Genomic DNA, 20,331 nt, shown 5'->3' on the forward strand with positions numbered 1-20,331 from the left:
CAAACATTGTGATTATGGTATTTTATGATCTTCTAATGTAAAAACTATAATGTATGTATATATGTATACATGCATTGTGCAAAATACTATGAAATATGCAAGAGAAAAGAGATAAATAAAGGCATCAGTGCTCTCTGAAGAAAATGAGTTAGGAAAATGTTATATCAACACAAATTGTCTATATTCCACATGCATACTTACTGCTTTTCTTTGTTTTATTAGATAGAATGCTTCTGTCTCTGGATGAGATTTAAGAAAATGCCCAATTTCACTGATGTAACAGAATTTATCCTTCTAGGGTTGACTAGTCGTCCTGAGCTGCAGCTCCTCTTTTTTATAGTTTTCTTGATTGTCTACATTGTCACTCTGCTTGGCAACATTGGGATGATCATATTAATCAGGATCAGCCCTCAGCTCAGCAGTCCCATGTGTTTTTCCCTCGGTCACCTGTCTTTTGCAGATGTGTGGTTCTCTTCTAATGTCACCCCTAAAATGTTGGAAAATCTAGTGTCTGAAGTGAAAACCATCTCCTACCCTGGGTGCATAGTGCAGTGTTTCTTCTTCATTGCCTTTGTCCATGTAGAAGTCTTCATCTTGGCAGTGATGGCATTTGACAGGTACATGGCAATTGGCAACCCTCTGCTCTATAGCAGCAGAATGTCGCGGACTGTGTGTATACGACTGATCTCCTTCCCTTACATCTACGGCTTCTTTATCAGTTTAATCTCTACATTGTGGACTCATGGTTTGTACTTCTGTGGGAACATTGAGATTAACCACTTCTACTGTGCAGACCCAGCTCTCATCAAGATGGCCTGTGCTGGGACCTTCATTAAAGAATACACCATGCGCACCTTAGCGGGTCTCAACTTCTCTTATTCCTTACTGGTTATTATTGTCTCTTACATATTCATCCTTATTGCCATCGTAAAGATGCGTTCTGCAGAAGGAAGGAAAAAAGCCTTTTCCACATGTGGCTCCCACTTGACAGCTGTCACCATATTTTATGGAACCCTTTTCTTCATGTATCTCAGAAGCCCAACTGAGGAATCTGTGGAGCAGGGGAAAATGGTAGCTGTGTTTTATACCACAGTTATTCCTATGTTGAATCCCATGATCTACAGTCTTAGGAACAAGGATGTCAAAGAAGCCATGAGCAAGGCCATCACTAGAGCATTTTCAGAAAAATAGAAGATTAAACTGTGCAATGATACTTAATGTTCATAAGAAAACCCTTTTGGATGGCGTTGAATTTATTTTTATTTTCATTAAATATAAAATTTTGTTTGTGAATTTTTAAAATAATAGTTGTTATTCTTTGATGTTTTCATACATTTATTTCATATTAAAAATAAAAAAATAGTGCAGGCTTAGAAAAACATGCTGCAAAAGGCTTTGGGTCATGACATACAGGTCATTAAACACCACCAACATCATACACACACATTTGGGCTACTAACCAATTTCAAATTTAATGGATAAATTGCCTGCTGAGGGCTATGGGGTGACAGCAGGTGACATTTAGTGTTTGACAAGTAGACCCACCAGACGTATAATCCCTGGTGGGGAGGAGCCCCAACTGGCAAAGCCGTGGGGTCACAGGCTGTGGAAACCAGTTGTTTTCTGTTTGTAACTTTCTCAGGTGCCACCGCTATGCCTCCTGGTGGTGCCAAATGCCATTTAGTTAAGTAGACTGTATGATTGTTGTTTGGCTAAAGAAACCACGTGACAAAGTTTCAGTTTCTGGTTGAGTGGATACAGCGTTACTTCCTCCATTAATTTCATTACTTAAAAAATAAAATCATGTGTATAGTGGTTTTTGGATTCCGTGACTTATTCTCTTTTGCACTCAAAATATTGATGATCTGAGATGGTCTGGGAAATGAAATAAAATGAATAAATTAATTGAAAAAAGTAATATAAAACCTACACATTTGAAAGTATCAATATTGATGAAATGGCTGAACAGGATGTTCTAACTAGATCCCAGGATGGAGATGAAGATCAAAATTGAGAAAGTAAAAACAAAAACAAAAACCCACTGTAATATGAACCTTAAAAGTTCTTATTAATAAAAACAAACCTGGAGCCAGGTATTGGGGTGAATGCTGAAAGATCAGAGAATCAGAACAAGTCACAGCTAATCTCACCTTGCCAGTTCCTCAGTTGATCCTGTTTCCTCAGACTGGAAGCCTCTGAGTCCTCATCTGGAAGGAATCTCAGCTGAACTGCTGCTAAAAGCCTAAAAGCTTAACCAACTCTATCCTGGTCCTCATGCCTTATATACCTTTCTGCTTGCTGCCATCACTTCCTGGGATTAAAGGCATGTGTCACCATGCCTGGCTGTTTCCAGTGTGGCTTTGAACTCACAGAGATCCAGAGGAATCTCTGCCTTTGGAATGCTAGGATTAAAGGTGTGTGTACCATCATTTTCTGGCCTCTATATCTAGTGGCTGTTCTGTTCTCTGACCTCAGATAAATTTATTAGGATGCACAATATTTTGGGGAACACAATATCACCACAAGCCACAAATGAGTTTGGGAACATTTTCTGCTTATTTTGTAGAGAAGCTATTAGTGCTTTTATAGATATAAAATGCAAATTTGAAAACTAAGAATCAAGAAAAAGAATTTGATTTCACATTGATTTAATCATTAGAAAATTATAAAATTATGAAAGATAGGAACTTTGAAGAAATTATATAGACATATAAATTAGGATATATGTAAATGTTTAAAAGAGATTATAGTATAATTTGATAAGAATTTTTGTTTTGCTTGTTTTAAGTTAAGAATTAGTCTTTTAGATTCTAATTATCTGGCAATGGTGACCATGAGGAAATATTAAAGGTCTCTCCTTTGTTCCCTAGTTACATTTTGTCTACTTGCTCTAGGAATTGTGATCACTGAATTTTATGATTATGACTTTTTAAGGATGTTTGGATTCGAGTTGGGAAAATAGTCACAGATTAGATATTTTTTGAAATGCAATTATAGACTGATGTAATCATTGTTGTAAGACATAAAAATAAATTGTGTGGTGTTGCTGGAGGGCTTCTCTCCAGGCTCCACCAAGCCCCGCAGTCCTACAATCCACATATAAAATAATCACTCAGACGCTTATAATACTTATAAACTGTATGGCCGTGGCAGGCTTCTTGCTAACTGTTCTTATATCTTAAATTAACCCATTTTTATAAATCTATACCTTGCCACGTGGCTGGTGGCTTACCGGCGTCTTTACATGCTGCTTGTCCTGGCGGTGGCTGCAGTCTCTCTCCCTCCTTCTTCCTGTTTCCCCAATTCTCCTTTCACTTTGTCCCGCCTATACTTCCTGCCTGGTCACTGGCCATCAGTGTTTTATTTATATAGAGTGATATCCAAAGCACTTCCCCTTTTCTTTTCTTTTTTTTTTAAAAAGGAAGGTTTTAATGTTAACATGGTAAAATTACATATAACAAAACAATTATCGAGCACGAATTACAGTTACAATATTAAAGAAGATGTCCTATCTTATATTTGTGAGTTTAAGGTTTTATATCTAACTTATCTTTTATCATAACTGAGGAAATTATAACTATCTAGTCTTTAACCACATCAAAGACCTGAGAAGGAACATAATGGTATCTGAGAAATGGTAGATGGATGCAAGCAACTTTCGGGAATCTTGTAAGAGTAGACCAAGACAGCTGGCAGCCAGGACAGTCACCTAATGTTTCTCAGCATTGTTGGTGCATTCAAATTGGCTACAGGCCAAGAATATCTGACAGACCATTTTCAGAAGCAGGCATTTTGAAAGACCATCTTACCCTGTCTTGGCAGAGTACAGTGGTTGCTTTCCTTGTGTCCTGCTTGTCCAGAAAGGACAGCATTGCATTTGTACTGTCAGCCGTCAAGGCAAGGGCAGTTCTTTGCCCAGTAGGTTATTTTGTGCCAAGAAGTCAAACTTCCAAATGGAAATGTCTTAGAAGGCCAACATTCTCTCAGGATCAAATTGGTGCAGCCAGGAGCAATTGTGTCTCACATCAACAGAATTCTAAGTTATTTAAATGCCATATTCTCTAGGTCTATGAAGTGTTTGAAGATTACCTATCTATCTGAAATATATTTATGTATACCTAGAAGGCTTAACTAACATGACTACAAATATGATTATAATAGATGACTAATTATTAATCTATCTCTTAATTATCCATTACAATTTTAAATGAGTTACATAAACATAATACTTCAAACAAGAATAGAAATATATATATATATATATATATATATATATATGTATACAGTATAACAAAATTAACTTCAAGTTTGTATCAATAAACTAAAATTTATACCAATGTAAAACTTTTTTTTTTTTTTTTTTTTTTTGGTTTTTCGAGACAGGGTTTCTCTGTGTAGCTTTGCGCCTTTCCTGGAACTCGCTTTGGAGACCAGGCTGGCCTCGAACTCACAGAGATCCGCCTGCCTCTGCCTCCCGAGTGCTGGGATTAAAGGCGTGCGGCACCACCGCCCGGCCAAATGTAAAACATTTTAAACATAAACTAAAATCTATACCAATGTAAAACATTTTAAACAAGTTGTTCTTTAAAAGTAGGTTCATTAATGTCTACCCTTTTATCTTATCATCTCTATATCCTCCTATATATCTATATCAAATCCCCTTTTCTTTTTTAGAAAGAGATCACATTTATAATCAACCTGTTTTAAATAAAAATATTGTTTTTTCTCTGTCACACACCAGAGGGCTCTTATTATTTGGGACACAAGAATCTCTTAACCATTTTTTTTAAAGCAATATATCTGGGTTTAGAGGGGGAGTGAGCCAATTCCACCTCTAAAGCCAGCTTGGTATATTTGGGAATTTGTGTGTAGCATCTCTTACTACTTCCTGCTGGAGGGGGGCGCTGTATCTTATGGGGACGCAAAGAAAATTTTAGGCCTATGGGGTAGTCCGTGAGGCTGTATTGTGTGAACCAGTTGCCTTGAAACCGCTCTGGATGTTGGATCATCTGGGCCATGGTGTCATCGGAGACCTTTCAGCGGGTCTTGGCTGGTGAAACCTGATGTATTTTTTTTTTTTCCGAGACAGGGTTTCTTTGTGTAGCTTTGCGCCTTTCCTGGATCTCGCTCTGTAGACCAGGCTGGACTTGAACTCACAGAGATCCACCTGGCTCTGCCTCCTGAGTGCTGGGATTAAAGGCGTGCGCCACCACCGCCTGGCTAAAACCTGATGTATCTTAATCTGGAACAAATCCATAGCCTCTGGCTTTCTGTGGAAACAAAAGCAGAACCTCTTTTCCAAAGTAACATATCCTTATATCCAAATTTTGAAGTCAAGGTACCTTTAAAATTTACATTTTGGCATAAGTGAACAGCTTTTACAATCAAATGTTTTTCTTTAGTTGTGAATATCAAAGACAACATAATCCAGATTTTATGTGTGATAGTCATCTTTACGTGGCTTATTACCTTCACTTTTTTTTTTAAACACTTTATTTTTAGATACTATTTGTTTATATAACGGTATATATTTTTTTTCTTTAAGCCTGAAACCGTGCTGTGGCTGCTGGTTCCAACATGACAGTGGTACGTTTTCTGCCAGCTCTGGGAGCCATCAATTTTCAGAAATAGTGGGTCTATGCTTCTTATCAAAGCAGGGTGTAGCCCAGAAACCTCTTTTTTTTTTAATACTAGTAAAGACTAAATCTACCACACAGCGTAATGTGCTGCTGGCAGATGCCTCATTCCCGCCATACTGCTGGTCAAACACACACGCCAGGAACCCGCCAGTGTTCAAACCTGAGTTTTTTGCCTGTATGAGACATGAAGCAGGAACCTGGTTTTGGCTCTGTTTAGAATTGGTTATCAAATATTCTCAGGTTTAAGGTGGAAACTCGGGCCGTTGGGTGCCATTTGTTGCTGGAGGGCATGCTGAGGGACAAATGAAGAAGAAGCATGAGAGAAGTGTGAGGGAGTGAGTGGGTGACAGAGGGAATGAGTAAAGAGTGAGTGAATAATGTAGAACTATGTGTGTGTAAGCAAGAGAGAGAGAAAGAGCTATGTGAAAGAGCTGCTGCTATTTAGAGGCGCTATGCCTAGGAACTGTGTAAAGTGCTCTATGGTGAGAGATGCTTAGCTATGGCTCTGTGGAGATTTGTAACTGTGTGGAGGTAAGGAAGATGAAGCTGTATAAAAAAAGATATAGAAGAGAAATTTATGTAAATATAGATGTGTAGACATGTGAAAACAGATGTAACTGTGCATAAAAATGTATGGTCATATGTACGTAAAGAAAGATATTTAGCTGAGCTGTATGTATAGAATGTAGCAATGTGGAGATATGTAGCTATATGTAGCAGAAAGAGTCAGAGACCATTTTTAGGATGAAGTAAAAGAGAAAGTTAACATCAGAAAGCATGTGTGTTTTCTTATTTCACCAGTCAGATAGATAGAAACTTATTTCTAAATACCCTCAGATAGAGAAAGTCTAGCCCTCACCACCTTCATGGACTTCCTTGCAGTACCCTGGAGGTGGCCTTGTAGTAGCCTTTCCCTAAGGCCACTGATAATTGACAGTTCAGAAATCTTTTTCACAACTGGAATTTCTGAAGCCAATTGTTAAAAAAAAAAAACAAAAAACTATGTAATTCGGTCTGATTTTACAAATATTTAAGTTCTGTTGAAAAATTAGAGGTTATTTCAAAATGTTTAGGTACATTGTTATCTTTGGAGCCAAATTCCCTGATTCTGGATTTTTGATCTTATTAATATTATGAATTATAAGTTGTAAGCAGCTTAAATTAACTGCATAATAGTGAGTTTTTAATTCTCAAATGTATATTACTTCAATAAATACATTTTATTTTAGAAAGCAAGGTATCACACTACCGTGTTTTTATTGTACTCATTTGTCATGTCATGTGCTAATTTTATTGATAGTCTTTTTCCTTATTCCATTAAAATGAAGTTTGCAACCCCCAAATACCTACTTTATCTTAACGCCTAATTTTCGTTAGCTAGATCTTGACTTTAGATGATAAAACTTAAACAATTTTTAAAAGACAGAAATTTTCATAACTTTTTAAGTTAGATATATTTAAATAATAATAGAGTTAAATATTACAGCACACTACTTGGACATTTGAATTATCTGAATTCTATTCATTAGTATTGTTCTCTGTTCAACAATCATATTGTTTGAAGCAAGATGTTCAGTCTACTGTCATACCACTCTGAATGGACAGATTATATCTGAAATAAAGTGATTATTCTAATTAGGCTTGAATAATGTTATTTCATTGAACTTCAAATTCTTTGAAAGAAGATATTTCTGTGTCTACCAACCTTCAATAACCACACCATATACTCTGTGTGAACAGGCTTAGTGTGTGGTAACCACAACAGTGAGCCGATCACCTATCACTACTCTCCATGGAACATGCCTTAGGGAGCAGATTTGCTAACCACATTAGTGAGCCAATCACCTATTTTATATGTTGTGTGTTCTGTTTAAAGGTTATTTGTTTTCTTCCTGTGTGCATAAACAAATTTATATTTTCAAAGATTATATAATTTGACTTACCATTCTTTATTTTCCTTGTCTCATTGGTGTTATGATATAAAAACTCCTATTTCTGATGTAGGGTTCTAGACTCATATATGTAATCTGATTACAATTACATTTTCACTTTAGTGAGAAAGGACAGGTGGACAGACAGTTGTATACTACCGTAAGCCTAGTACAGTTTCCTAGGGTTTACCCTCAATTGTATCTTTTATTTTTGTTGATCTAAAAGCTGCATATACACATATTTCCTTGAGTCTGCAGGAGAATGCTGTGAACCATATGGTGAGAATGGGGATTATAAAATCTCTTTCATGACCTCATTAGCTTGGCTTATTTTCTAGCCAGCTTTCCTTATCTTAACTTATCCTGTCTACCTTTTGCCTCTGGACTTTTCTCGTTCTCTTACTTCTGTAATTCTTACTCTTACTTCATGGCTTACTGTTTGTGTATCTGGGTGGCTGGCCCCTTATGTCATCTCCTTCTCTGGCTCCTTCTCCATCCTTCCAGATTTCTCTATCTATGTATTCTCTCTGCCTGCCAGCCTCACCTATCCTTTCTCCTGCCTTGCCATTGGCCAGTTCTTTATTAGAACATCAGTGTTTTACACAGGCACAGTAACACAGCTTCACAGAGTTAAACAAATGCAACACAAGCAAAAATAACACACCTTAAAATAATATTCTACTACAATTCTTCCTCATCCGTGGAATAGAATTAAGTATAGCTCCTTGATTCTAGTCCCTGCAACCTCTAGCACTAAGATCCATGCACTCATTTATTCTTTACGCATTTCCCAGGATCATATCATATAATAAGAGAAGATAATGCAGCGACTATCAAAACAGCAGAATCTTGGGGGCAGGGTATACTTGTGTTAAAGTGATGAAAAAATAATGAGTTATCTCTCGCTCTAGAGATACATTTCCCCTGAGACATTCCTGAGGGAAATCTGTAACTGTTCCTTGTTATCCTCCATAAACATTTAAGAGAGGATTCTCTTGAAAGTCTCCAAGTTCTCTCAGGTTTAGGTATGTACCAATATGTTCTGCATCTCCCTATGTAGCACACAGATTTTCAAGTAGGCTTAAAAAGAGTCTATCAGATAAAGATCGGGCCTTACATTTTATCTAATTGTATTATTTACAGGAAGACTTTTAAGATCCCATTCGCAGTGTATATGTATATGTGAGACATAGAGACAAAAGAATGGCAGGATTTCAATATAAATTATATTTGATTATTATATATTCTTATTAGAATGCATTTAGTTATTAATAAATGTTCCCTGCATGCTCATTATTTGTTAAAAGATTGCTCATTATTTGTTAAGAGATTACATACGTTTTCATATTTGTAAATGTACAATCAATTATATATGATCATTATTGTTTCATATTATGTGACACAAATGAAGGAACAGACTATGAATATGATTATCACATATTGAACATCAGATAAATCCAGAGAGAAATGAAGCAAGCTTCAAATATGCCAACATCCAAGAATATGTGTTGGGTCTTCAATTCAACCAAGATGCAAAATAGAAACAGAAATATTTAACTGGGATATTAAATATTATTTTATGCCTGAATTATGAAAACATATATTCACATAGATTACTTAATTTGGAATAGAATGATAGGATAATGGAAGGCTAATGTATACATTTTTAAATTAAGATCATAAGTAATCTTCCACATGCCCTGCAGATAATTGGCCTCCTACTTCATTGCATTGCTTAAAGTTTGGGGGGTTATATTGATCCAATACAAGAATTTCTCTATTTGAGTTTATTATCCACCAACTGGGACACCATCACTCAGGATATTTTAAAAAACATTAGCTTTTTGGAAGGATTCAACAATACCACCATCTATACATTTTTTTTTCATGTGTGTTACATGTATCTTGGTACCACATATTCGGCTTAGATTTTCCAAATAAGAATTTAACTGTTGCAAATTTTAATGATATTTGTAGAGGAATGCAGTCAACTGCATGAATTATTTGATGCCTTCTGTATCTGTGAGCCTGTATGATCAGATACACTAATAATTCTTCTTCAACTATGAGTATGAGAAAAGAGATTTTCAGTTCTCGCTAGATAGACTTGAATTGTATATTGTACAGAAACTGAATTTTCACTGATAATTTTTGCGTGTCTGTGTGTGTGTGTGTGTGTGTGTGTGTGTGTGTGTGTGTGTATGTTTGTGGTGTTTGTATGTGTGTGTGAATGTATGTGTGTTTGTATGTTTGTTCCAGCCAAAGGAAATTATCTGCTATTGTTCTTTCTCAGGTACTATGTACTGTTTTTTTGAGACAGTGTTTGACATGTGGAATTGAAGCTCAGTGATTTGACTACACAGCCTGAACAGAGAGTCCAAGCAGTTCTCTTATCTTCATCTCTTCAGTATACTTACCATCTTGCCTATCTTTTTACCTCAGTTCCAGGGACCAACTTAGGTCTAGATATTTGCAAAGTAAGCACATTACCAATAAAACAACCTTCTAAGTTCTTGTTAATTGACTTTAGTGGAATGGTTCTCTATGTATGTATGTATCAAGTTTTGAGTGACAGAAAGGATAGCTATTCTAGAATATTTTCCACATAATTTCGCATGCATAATTTTAGTATCAAGGACATGTATCTCTATGAATTTAAAAGAACTTACAGATTTTGAACTTTTGTCTGATGGAAGAATACTTATGAAATTGTCTTAGTAATGCCTAACATCACAGAAAGCATAACGGTTTTCTTAGGAAAACATGATGTAAAATAGCTACAAAAGTACAGGTGATATATTCTACATACATGAATAAATTCTCAAATCATCACAGAATGGACTTTTCTCAAAGTATTCTCAAAGCAATGTTAACTGTTTTTCTATGTTTTCATTGATTTTACACGTTAAGGATTATATTCCAAGTTGAAATAGGATTTTTGTATGATAGGACATTTAGCTAATTTATTTCATATTAGTTCTACAGATTATTATAACTCATATTAGCAGAAGTGAGAAGATGCTCAACTTCATGAATGTCACTGAATTTGTCCTTTTGGGATTAACCAGCCAAAAGGAACTGCAAGTTCTCTTATTTGTCATTTTTCTCTTGGTCTATATTGTCACTATGGTGGGCAACATTGGCATGATGATATTAATTAAGATCAGTCCACAGCTTAGCAGCCCAATGTATTTTTTCCTCAGCCATTTGTCATTTATTGATGTGTGGTTTTCTTCCAATGTCACTCCTAAAATGCTGGAAAACTTGGTGTCAAGGACAAAAACAATTTCCTATGCTGGCTGTTTGGTACAGTGCTTCTTCTTCATTGCCCTTGTGCACATGGAAATCTTCATTCTTTCTGTGATGGCCTGAAAAGAGTAGTTGTAGTTTGGTAATATCATCAAAAGATTTAGACACAACCTTATAGTATACTGTTTGATATAAAGAACCAGCTGTGAGAGTTAAATATCCCCCCTAAAATTCTTATGAATATTTCATGTCCAATTCATGTTTTTATGTGGTAAAGTGTGGGACCAGGTAGGATCATTTGGATCTGCTTGAGTCATGCATGGTGAATGAACTGTCCACTGAACAGCCAACTCACAGATTAGTTTGTCAGTGGACTATCAAGAGCACAGCTATCTTATAGATGTGAGTTTGCCTCTGTTTCTTATGATTGTCTCTTCTATATTTGTGACCTTTGTGGCATTAGAACTGTGTTGAATCTCCAGAGCTCAGGACTCTCCAAATGCAATTTCTTGATTTGGTCCTCACAGCCACCAGAACTGTGAGATTATTTTTTATTATTTGTAAATTTCTCATCCATATATTTGGTTATAGTAACAAAGCAGAATTTAGGAGAATGAAATAATTGGAACTTTGGGGAAAATGAATGTGTGCCAAACTGTTATACAAAAATAATGAGTATATTCTTCTTCCAAGGGAGTTCTCTCCCCTGGGTCAATCCTTGGGGAACATTGATCCATTCATCCAAGGCAAACATGTAAGGTAGGATTCTATAAAACTTGTAGATGTAAGCTATTTCCCAATTTGCCTAATACTTGCCTACATAGTGCTCAGTTTTTTTAAAAATGAAATGCTATTGAAATATTTCTCTTCACATTCAGGTTGGTAACAAATGTGCATATCAAAGCAGTTTACATCTTATATTTCATTTTGCTTTATTCATTGTAGGCATCCTTCATCTAGATACACTGTATTTAAAAGGATAGAGATAAGAAAACATGGATTCCCAACAATCATTGATTTTTATAATTACCTTTTACTGTTGGATTGTATTTAACAATTATTCCTTGAATATTTATTTTACTTATCATAAGAAATGTATGTAGAAACATAGCTTAAACATGTATTATTAACTCATATTGAGTAGCATATAATAGACTTAATTTACTAACATATTGAAGAACAGAGATATTAGATCAGAACAGACCTAGTATAAAATGTGACCAAGTAGGAAATATGACTTGGAGACTAGATTCAGTGAGGATCTGGCAATAGAAATAGAATTCGTTAAGTAGAATATGCATTTTTGCTTCATACCTGATTTGGAAAAGAAATTCTCATAATATTGGTAATCTACTTTGAGATTGTTTTATATACCTATATATGGTTTTGTCTTTAAATCATGAGGCATTCAGTTAAATCACCTTAAGAGTTTTCTACCTCTTCACAGGTGTCATACTGCTATGAACATGTAATCAGTGTAAGATTCCTGTATTTGTTATTGTTATCGTGTCCTGGTAAACTATCACTCAGGTTTGCTTGAATTTAACCTTTGGCAAGTAGAAATACCCTATTTTATATCTTTTTTCATGTTGGATAATCCTTGTATCCCATAATCAGATTTGATTTTTTCAACCATAGATTCCTTTATTGTTATTCAAACAAGAGATAAAAAGAAAAAGCACTCACATATGAAGTGCTGATGCTGTATTAGATAAAAGGGATGATGATCTGCAGCTATGTATATGAACTACATTCAGATTGATACTAGGATATCAGAGAAATTCTTATGATATTCTAACAGATTTTTGCAATTTACAAAAAGGTGTGTTCTAAGACAATTATTTATTCATTTAAATTTATTCTTCTTATTTTGAGATAAGGTTTCATATAACCTAGGATGAATTTGAATTCACTATGTCGCCACAGATGATTTTGAACTCCATAGTTCCTTGTGCTTTGCACCATTTGAGTTCTGTGATTATAAGCTTGAATCATCTTCCCCAGTCATGTGATGCTAGGAATAAATACAGGACTCTGCCTTCGAGGCAAATACTCTGTGCTATATCATTGCAAGGTTGTTTATTTAGATTTCAGGCAGCTTTATACATATTGTTACTTTTTAAATGAATTAACCACTAGTTTAACTTTTAAATTTTGATTAATTAGTCTAAAAATCTGCAGACATATGAAGTTACTCTGAGTTATTTTAGTTTGTAGCCTTTCCTGCTATCATTGAGTAAACTTCCTTCCTAAATTGAATGAGCAAAAAGCACTTGAGGGCATTATTGTAGATCAGTGTCCATGCATTTTCCCTATAATGATGAAGTTTGCTCTGCTTTGTACTTTTCCTTTAGATTAACTAGGGAGAATATGGATATCATCCAACAAAACGATTTTCAAGACAGCATGATACTACAGGTTAAGCTGGAGTTGTGGTAACAATACTTGCTCCAGACATGGCATTTAGCCATCAGAAAGTTGCATGAGTCTATTATTCCACTCATCATTCTGCCTAAAAGTTGTTTCAAGTTCTCATTAGATAAAATTGATACTACATTTTGTAGCATGTAAATATCCATTACTTTAGTGGACTATCTGTCATTATTACATTGTCTATGTTTAGTTCTGTAAGTTATTGTATCTATGTATGCATGCTACAAGTTTTTTAGTTCAACAGGAAGAGCAAATGCAATGCTGTTGTTTTCTGCCCATCTCCTGGTCCTTCAACTCTGCTAGGTGGGTTGGGTCTCTCTAGGAAACTAAGACAATATAAAGTTCTCTTACTGTTACTCAGTGAAAGAATTACAAAATTTTTGCCCTCCAAAATATTAGTAACAACAGCTAATATGCTACCACTTCTTTAGAAATATAAACTGTAAAGTTGTATTGGAGACCCGTGCCTGTGACCCTTAGCACATGGTCAGTGAAGGCAAGGGGATCTTTAGATCAGGGTCATCATTAGCTACACACTAAATTTGAGGCCTGCCTAGACTGCATGAAAGCTGATCTCTGCTCCCTAAAGAAGAAATAAGGTATTAAATTTGTAAAATGATTTCTATAAAATTCTTATTCACATTATAATTATTCTGTGTTGAGTAGTAATAGTTACCTTTTAGAGTAAATTTGCAAAATATCTACTAATTCTAATTCTATATATTCAAAATACTACTAATCTTTTTCCAGATATTAGTCTCTAATAAAGAGTGTTATGTTGAGAAAATGTTTATGAACTCTGGTAGCTCTAATTCATTTATTTAATTTTAGTTCTACAGATACTTATAACTCATATTAGCAGAAGTGAGAAGATGCTCAACTTCACAGATGTGACTGAATTTGTCCTTTTGGGATTAACCAGCCAAAAGGAACTGCAAGTTCTCTTATTTGTCATTTTTCTCTTGGTCTATATTGTCACTATGGTGGGCAACATTGGCATGATGATATTAATTAAGATCAGTCCACAGCTTAGCAGCCCAATGTATTTTTTCCTCAGCCATTTGTCATTTATTGATGTGTGGTTTTCTTCCAATGTCACTCCTAAAATGCTGGAAAATTTGCTGTCAAAGACAAAAACAATTTCCTATGCTGGCTGTTTGGTACAGTGCTTCTTCTTCATTGCCCTTGTGCATGTGGAAATCTTCATTCTTTCTGTGATGGCCTTTGATAGGTACATGGCAATTGGGAAGCCTCTGCTCTATGGCAGTAAAATGTCAAGGGTGGTCTGCATTCGACTCATTTCTTTTCCCTACATATATGGGTTTCTGACCAGTCTGGCTGCAACATTATGGACTTATGGCTTGTACTTCTGTGGGAAAACGGAGATCAACCACTTCTACTGTGCAGATCCACCTCTCATCAAGATGGCCTGTGCGGGGACTTTTGTGAAAGAGTATACAATGCTCTTCCTTGCAGGCATTAACTTTACATATTCCTTGATTGTTGTCATCATCTCCTACCTGTTCATTCTCATTGCCATTCTCCGAATGCGCTCAGCAGAAGGCAGGCGCAAGGCATTTTCTACTTGTGGGTCTCACCTCACAGCAGTTGGCATATTTTATGGTACTCTCATTTTCATGTATCTCCAACAACCCACTGAAGAGTCAGTGGAACAAGGAAAGATGGTGGCTGTGTTCTATACTACAGTGATCCCCATGTTGAATCCCATGATTTACAGTCTGAGGAACAAGGATGTCAAGGAAGCCATGGACAAAATGATTAGTAGGAAGTTCTTAACTAAATAAAATAAAACTTTTCCTATTTTGTTTTCTATTCTTTTTCTGGGAAAGCAGGTTATTATCTCAAATGTGAGAACAGGAATCTTAAGTCACTTTATGGGTAGAAAGGGAAAAAATGGGGCATGCAAATTAGAGAAAAATAAAATGTATTGAGAAATACTTATGAATACACTGAAAAACAGATTCAAGTGCATACAATAATTGAAATGACAAAATGTTGAACTCATAGGCTCACTTTGTTAAATGTTAATGTAACATGCTTTGCTGGAACTAGAATATACTCTTCCTTCTTATTTAAATGTATCATGTGAGTCTATGGTTTTTTTTTATACATTTAGAAATTGATTTTGGGAGACATGAAATAGCATATTTAAGTTATGATATTAACAAGAACACAACTTTGTTTTTCCTTCTTATGTTTATGTGATTGTTTTCTTTCACAGATTCTTTAAATGTGAAGGGGAGATTCATTCAATTACTATGATTTTTATAATGAAAACATGGCTTTTTAAAAATGCCTTTGTTGTTATTTTTAGACATGATAGATTTCTCATTGTTTTCCCATGCTTCCACTTTTAATATTCATGTGGTCACACATTCCAATTTTCATAATTCTTCTCTTGAACTATGCTTAGATTGACTGAAGGGCAGGTAGCATTGTAGAGTCTATGTGTCCCTGTAAAGTATGTTCTCTTGAAAACCTTAGTAAATTAAACTGACATTCCTCTCAAATATTTTGTCTATCTGTGTATATGATAGAGTACCATCAATTTTTAGCTGCTTTTTGCATTTGAAAGTAAAATTATTCAGGGTGATCCATGTCTTAAAAATTATATTGGAATCTGTCAAAATATGATATATGTTCTTTTGTATTCACTTATAAATTACATGATGTGCAAACAATTTAAAAACTTATTCTATTAAAATTAATTTTCTTATAAATTAATTTTGCTTTGGTATAGAAAAAGTATGGCTAGACAAGTATTTTTTTTGCTTTTTTAATCTTTATTTTCTTGTGCTATTATATATTAAATTATAATTTTTTGGTGCAAAGATGTTCCTACAATGAACTTTCTTCATAATAGGAATGAAGGAATTTAAGACATGTGAGTTCTTGGATGTTGAAGATGCAGAGGAAAACTTTGCCTGAGTATAATTCTGTCCTCAACTTAGCCAACCAAATTGATGTAGAACATACCTTAGAGTTGATGGACAGTATTATTTTCTTCAGCTTGTCAGCTGTCTAAACTGGTTTAAAGATAGTTCCTCATAGTTATTTTACATATTCATATTTTCTTCCATCTGAGGATAATACTAATTTCAATCTCATAAAGGAAGTCAGATACTGAAGTCTGTTAAAGCAGGATCACACAAATAATTACACATTTTTCAAATCTTCATAGTTAATTGGTATTGAGAGAGATGGTTATCCCATTCTATCTGAAATCATCACATCCACACTATGAAAAGTTTTTGTAATCTTTATAAGTATGACTATCAAAGTTGGAAAATGATGTTTGTATAAATTTAGGTAAAGTATTAAAAGTATGGTTTTGATTGCAGATGGGCTTCATTTCTTAGTTCATTTTCTAATTTATTCTATACTTGTATTTCTATCCATTTGCCCAAATTCTGCCAAGTAACTGACACTTTGAACCCCATCCCCTTTGACATCTGAAATTGACACAAAGTTGCATCTGGCATGCACTGTGGAAGTCATCTATCCTCACACAGATATTTTGGATCTGCAAGTGACATTTTGTGAAGGAAAGTGGACAGAACCATGTGCCAGCAGGAAAGAAATGAGAAGATGTCAAGACTGCTGACCACAGAGCTCTTATTCTATCAAGTTTATTCTACTTCCACCCAGGAGATCTTGCTAGTGTTTCAGCCATCATTTCTTTCATAATTATTTTGGTAGTGCCTTTGGGAGATTACCTCAGTGTTCTTAATGAGCAACACTATATCATAAATATTGAGAAATTACCATTTTCTGTTCTCTTCCTCCTTCAAGGTAGGTCTGTATATTTTAGGATAGTTGCAGTATAGATTGATAGTTGGATACAGTGATTCTAGGTGCCACCTTGAAAGAAAAATTCATGTCATTTTCCACTGGCTTATTTGTTATCAAAAGAATTTGTTGGACTGCTTTTTAAAAATATAAGCATAAATGGACTTGGGAATTTATTGGAGTAACAAATCAAGTTATACATACATATATATATATATATATATATATATATATATAATTTTGTTGTTTATCTTTATTTTCTTATCTGTAAATTACACATTCTACTGTTTTGTAGGTAACATTCATTCATGTGATAAATTGGTGTTTTCACAGAAGTCACTTTTCTGATCATTTGTCTGAGACTTCATCAAAATTTAGGGCAGAATAAAGAAATGATGGCCCTTGGTCTCTGAAGCCTAGACATCTGGGGTTACAGAAACCCAAATTAATTCATAGAAGCTTAAGTGAAAATTGAATGGTTTGTTTCTGCCTTGAAGAATAATCAATAATAAATTTCAATTAAAATAAAAATGTTATTAGGCTAAGTTATCAAATGAGTTTGAAAAGAGTCTATTAAAAGCACAAAAGATGTATTAAATTAATTGCTTAACAGCGTGATCCTGTCAGTTAGTAGACCTCTGACCCAAGGAGAGCTTCTAAATCTCTAACTGCTTCCATGCCCTCACTTATAAAACTGACATGCAGACAGAAAACTATTTATAGCACCATTCATGAAAAAATAATTGACTGTTTATACAAATATTTTAAACCTGGAACTGTGTCACTAGACATTGTATGTGTGAAAATATATATATTAGGCAGTTTAAGGAATTCCTCTATCAAGAGAATCCCTGTTACCAGAGCGCTGTAATTACATGTACTGAAAGAGCACACATTTGATCATTACTGAACAAACAGAGTTAGTTTTAGTGTGCATTTCTTTGGTTTTTCGAGACAGGGTTTCTCTGTGTAGCTTTGGTGCCTGTTCTGAATCTAGCTCTGTAGACCAGGCTGGCCTTGAACTCACAGAGATCTGCTTGACTCTGCCTCCTGAGTGCTGGGATTAAAGGTGTGCTCCACCACCGCCCGGCCCTAGTGCACATTTCTTAAATGCCATGATGCTGTAGTTTATATATTTTATATGTAAAACTTGTATATTATTTACAAGTACTGCCAAGTTAAATCCTAATGAGAAAATATGAATTATTTACTTTTAAGTCAAGGTGTTTTACATAGGAAAGCTCATGAATTCACCTGAATGTCATAAACTGAGGGAACCTTAGGCTGTACTAAGAATATTTGTATATTCTCAATGCAGCTTCACTGATAAATATTAATTTGTATATGAACATTTTACAATATATTTTGTATACCAAAATCATCAAATTTCTGTGCTCCTCAAAATGAGTATAGAAATGAATTAATTCTTATTTTGTTATTCATGCTGAAATTATAGATTTTACAAAACCTACAATGAAGAAATGTTTGCATAATAGTTTCCCTAAGAGGTAATAATCAACTCTTTTTTATTTATTCATCTCTCGTAAAATACATCTTGACCACAGTTTCCTCCCCTCAGTTTCACATGAGTAATATTACTCATGTGAAAAGTAAGAGATTTTCACATGAGTAATATTAATTAAAACTAATTTGTAAATTACCCCCAAATAATACTGAATTAACAGAAATTAATTACAGTTTGAGTGACTACATGTCAATTTTCATTATATGATTGAGTATTTAAGATAAGACATGCTAAATAAGAGATAATCATGCAGTAAAGCATCACTATGGAAAACTGGATCTTTGAGTTTCTGCAGCTTTTATCATTCTAACAATTTATAAGATTTAAAATTCCTTCACAACAGATTTATTAAAATTCTGGATGTCTATACCAGGCTACCCTGTAGCAGATTTGAAAATTCACAAGTTTTTCTGTTACATGATCAAACAAACCATTTTACATGTAGTATATTGAATTCCAACAGTAGGCATATGAAAAAATCTGCAACATTTTATAAAGTATATACCAAGGGTAAAAAATTAAATAAAAACTTTTAAGAATAAAAAATGTATTTATAAATATGTTTTTTTTTTCTTTCCAGGAAGCATAGACTTTGTATTAAGGCAATGCCAAATTTCACAGATGTGACAGAATTCCTCCTTGTGGGCTTGACAAGGCGTCAGGAACTCCAGGTCCTCTTCTTTGTGGTGTTCCTGGTGGTTTACATGGTCACTCTGCTGGGCAACATTGGTATGATCATTCTGATCAGCGTCAGCCCCCAGCTTCAGAGTCCTATGTACTTTTTTCTAAGTCATTTGTCCTTTGTGGATGTGTTGTTTTCCTCCAATGTTACCCCCAAAATGCTGGAAAACTTACTATCAGAAACAAAAACCATTTCCTACGTGGGGTGTCTGATACAGTGTTACTTTTTCATTGCCCTGGTCCATGTGGAGGTCTATATTCTGGCCGTGATGGCCTTTGATCGCTACATGGCTATCTGCAACCCTTTGCTCTATGGCAGCAAGATGTCCAGGGCTGTCTGTGTCCGCCTCATTTCTGTGCCTTATGTCTACGGGTTCTCTGTGAGTCTTATCTGCACTCTGTGGACGTATGGTTTATATTTCTGTGGAAACTTTGAAATCAACCACTTCTATTGTGCTGACCCTCCTCTTATCAAGATTGCCTGTGGAGGAGTGCATATTAAAGAGTACACGATGATTGTTATTGCCGGAATTAACTTCACATATTCCCTGTCAGTGGTTCTCATCTCTTACACGCTCATTGTAGTTGCCGTGTTGCGCATGCGCTCTGCAGATGGCAGGAAAAAGGCATTCTCCACCTGCGGATCACACCTGACAGCTGTTTCCATGTTTTACGGAACCCTTATATTCATGTATCTCAGAAGGCCAACGGAGGAGTCTGTGGAACAGGGAAAGATGGTGGCTGTGTTTTATACCACTGTGATTCCCATGCTGAACCCCATGATATACAGTCTCAGGAATAAAGATGTGAAGGAAGCAGTCAGCAAGGCAATAGCCAAGGCAAACTTAAGAAAATGACATTGAAGCAGATATTTTATAGGCCTGTTAATTCAAATGTATATGACTAAACATAAAATCTCTAGCTTGAAAATCTTTCTACATACAACCCTTGTACAAATCCAGCTTCCCACAGTGGTGCTTTACAGCACAAATGTCCCTTATTAAGCACGTTTTCTCTTAAATATTATAAAAACTTATATGATTTAAGAACTTGTGTTTATTCA

General features: G+C 35.0%; 3 protein-coding genes across 3 annotated transcripts; all 3 read left to right on the plus strand.

Annotated features, from left to right (window-relative positions):
* The first annotated feature begins 258 nt into the window (after nucleotides 1–258).
* On the plus strand, nucleotides 259–1,191 carry LOC143272706 (olfactory receptor 5M3-like). The gene has a single exon (XM_076568650.1). The coding sequence runs from the start codon at nucleotides 259–261 to the stop codon at nucleotides 1,189–1,191; it is 933 nt and encodes a 310-aa protein (XP_076424765.1).
* Nucleotides 1,192–14,112: 12,921 nt separating this feature from the next.
* On the plus strand, nucleotides 14,113–15,057 carry LOC102921368 (olfactory receptor 5M3). Its single transcript, XM_076568651.1, has one exon. It carries the CDS (start codon nucleotides 14,125–14,127, stop codon nucleotides 15,055–15,057), a length of 933 nt encoding a protein of 310 aa, XP_076424766.1. The 5' UTR covers nucleotides 14,113–14,124.
* A 4,135-nt stretch (nucleotides 15,058–19,192) lies between these two features.
* On the plus strand, nucleotides 19,193–20,125 carry LOC102921672 (olfactory receptor 5M9). The gene has a single exon (XM_006989687.3). It carries the CDS (start codon nucleotides 19,193–19,195, stop codon nucleotides 20,123–20,125), a length of 933 nt encoding a protein of 310 aa, XP_006989749.2.
* Nucleotides 20,126–20,331: the final 206 nt, after the last annotated feature.

Source organism: Peromyscus maniculatus, chromosome 4 (genome assembly GCF_049852395.1).
Source record: "Peromyscus maniculatus bairdii isolate BWxNUB_F1_BW_parent chromosome 4, HU_Pman_BW_mat_3.1, whole genome shotgun sequence".
NCBI lineage: Eukaryota > Metazoa > Chordata > Mammalia > Rodentia > Cricetidae > Peromyscus > Peromyscus maniculatus.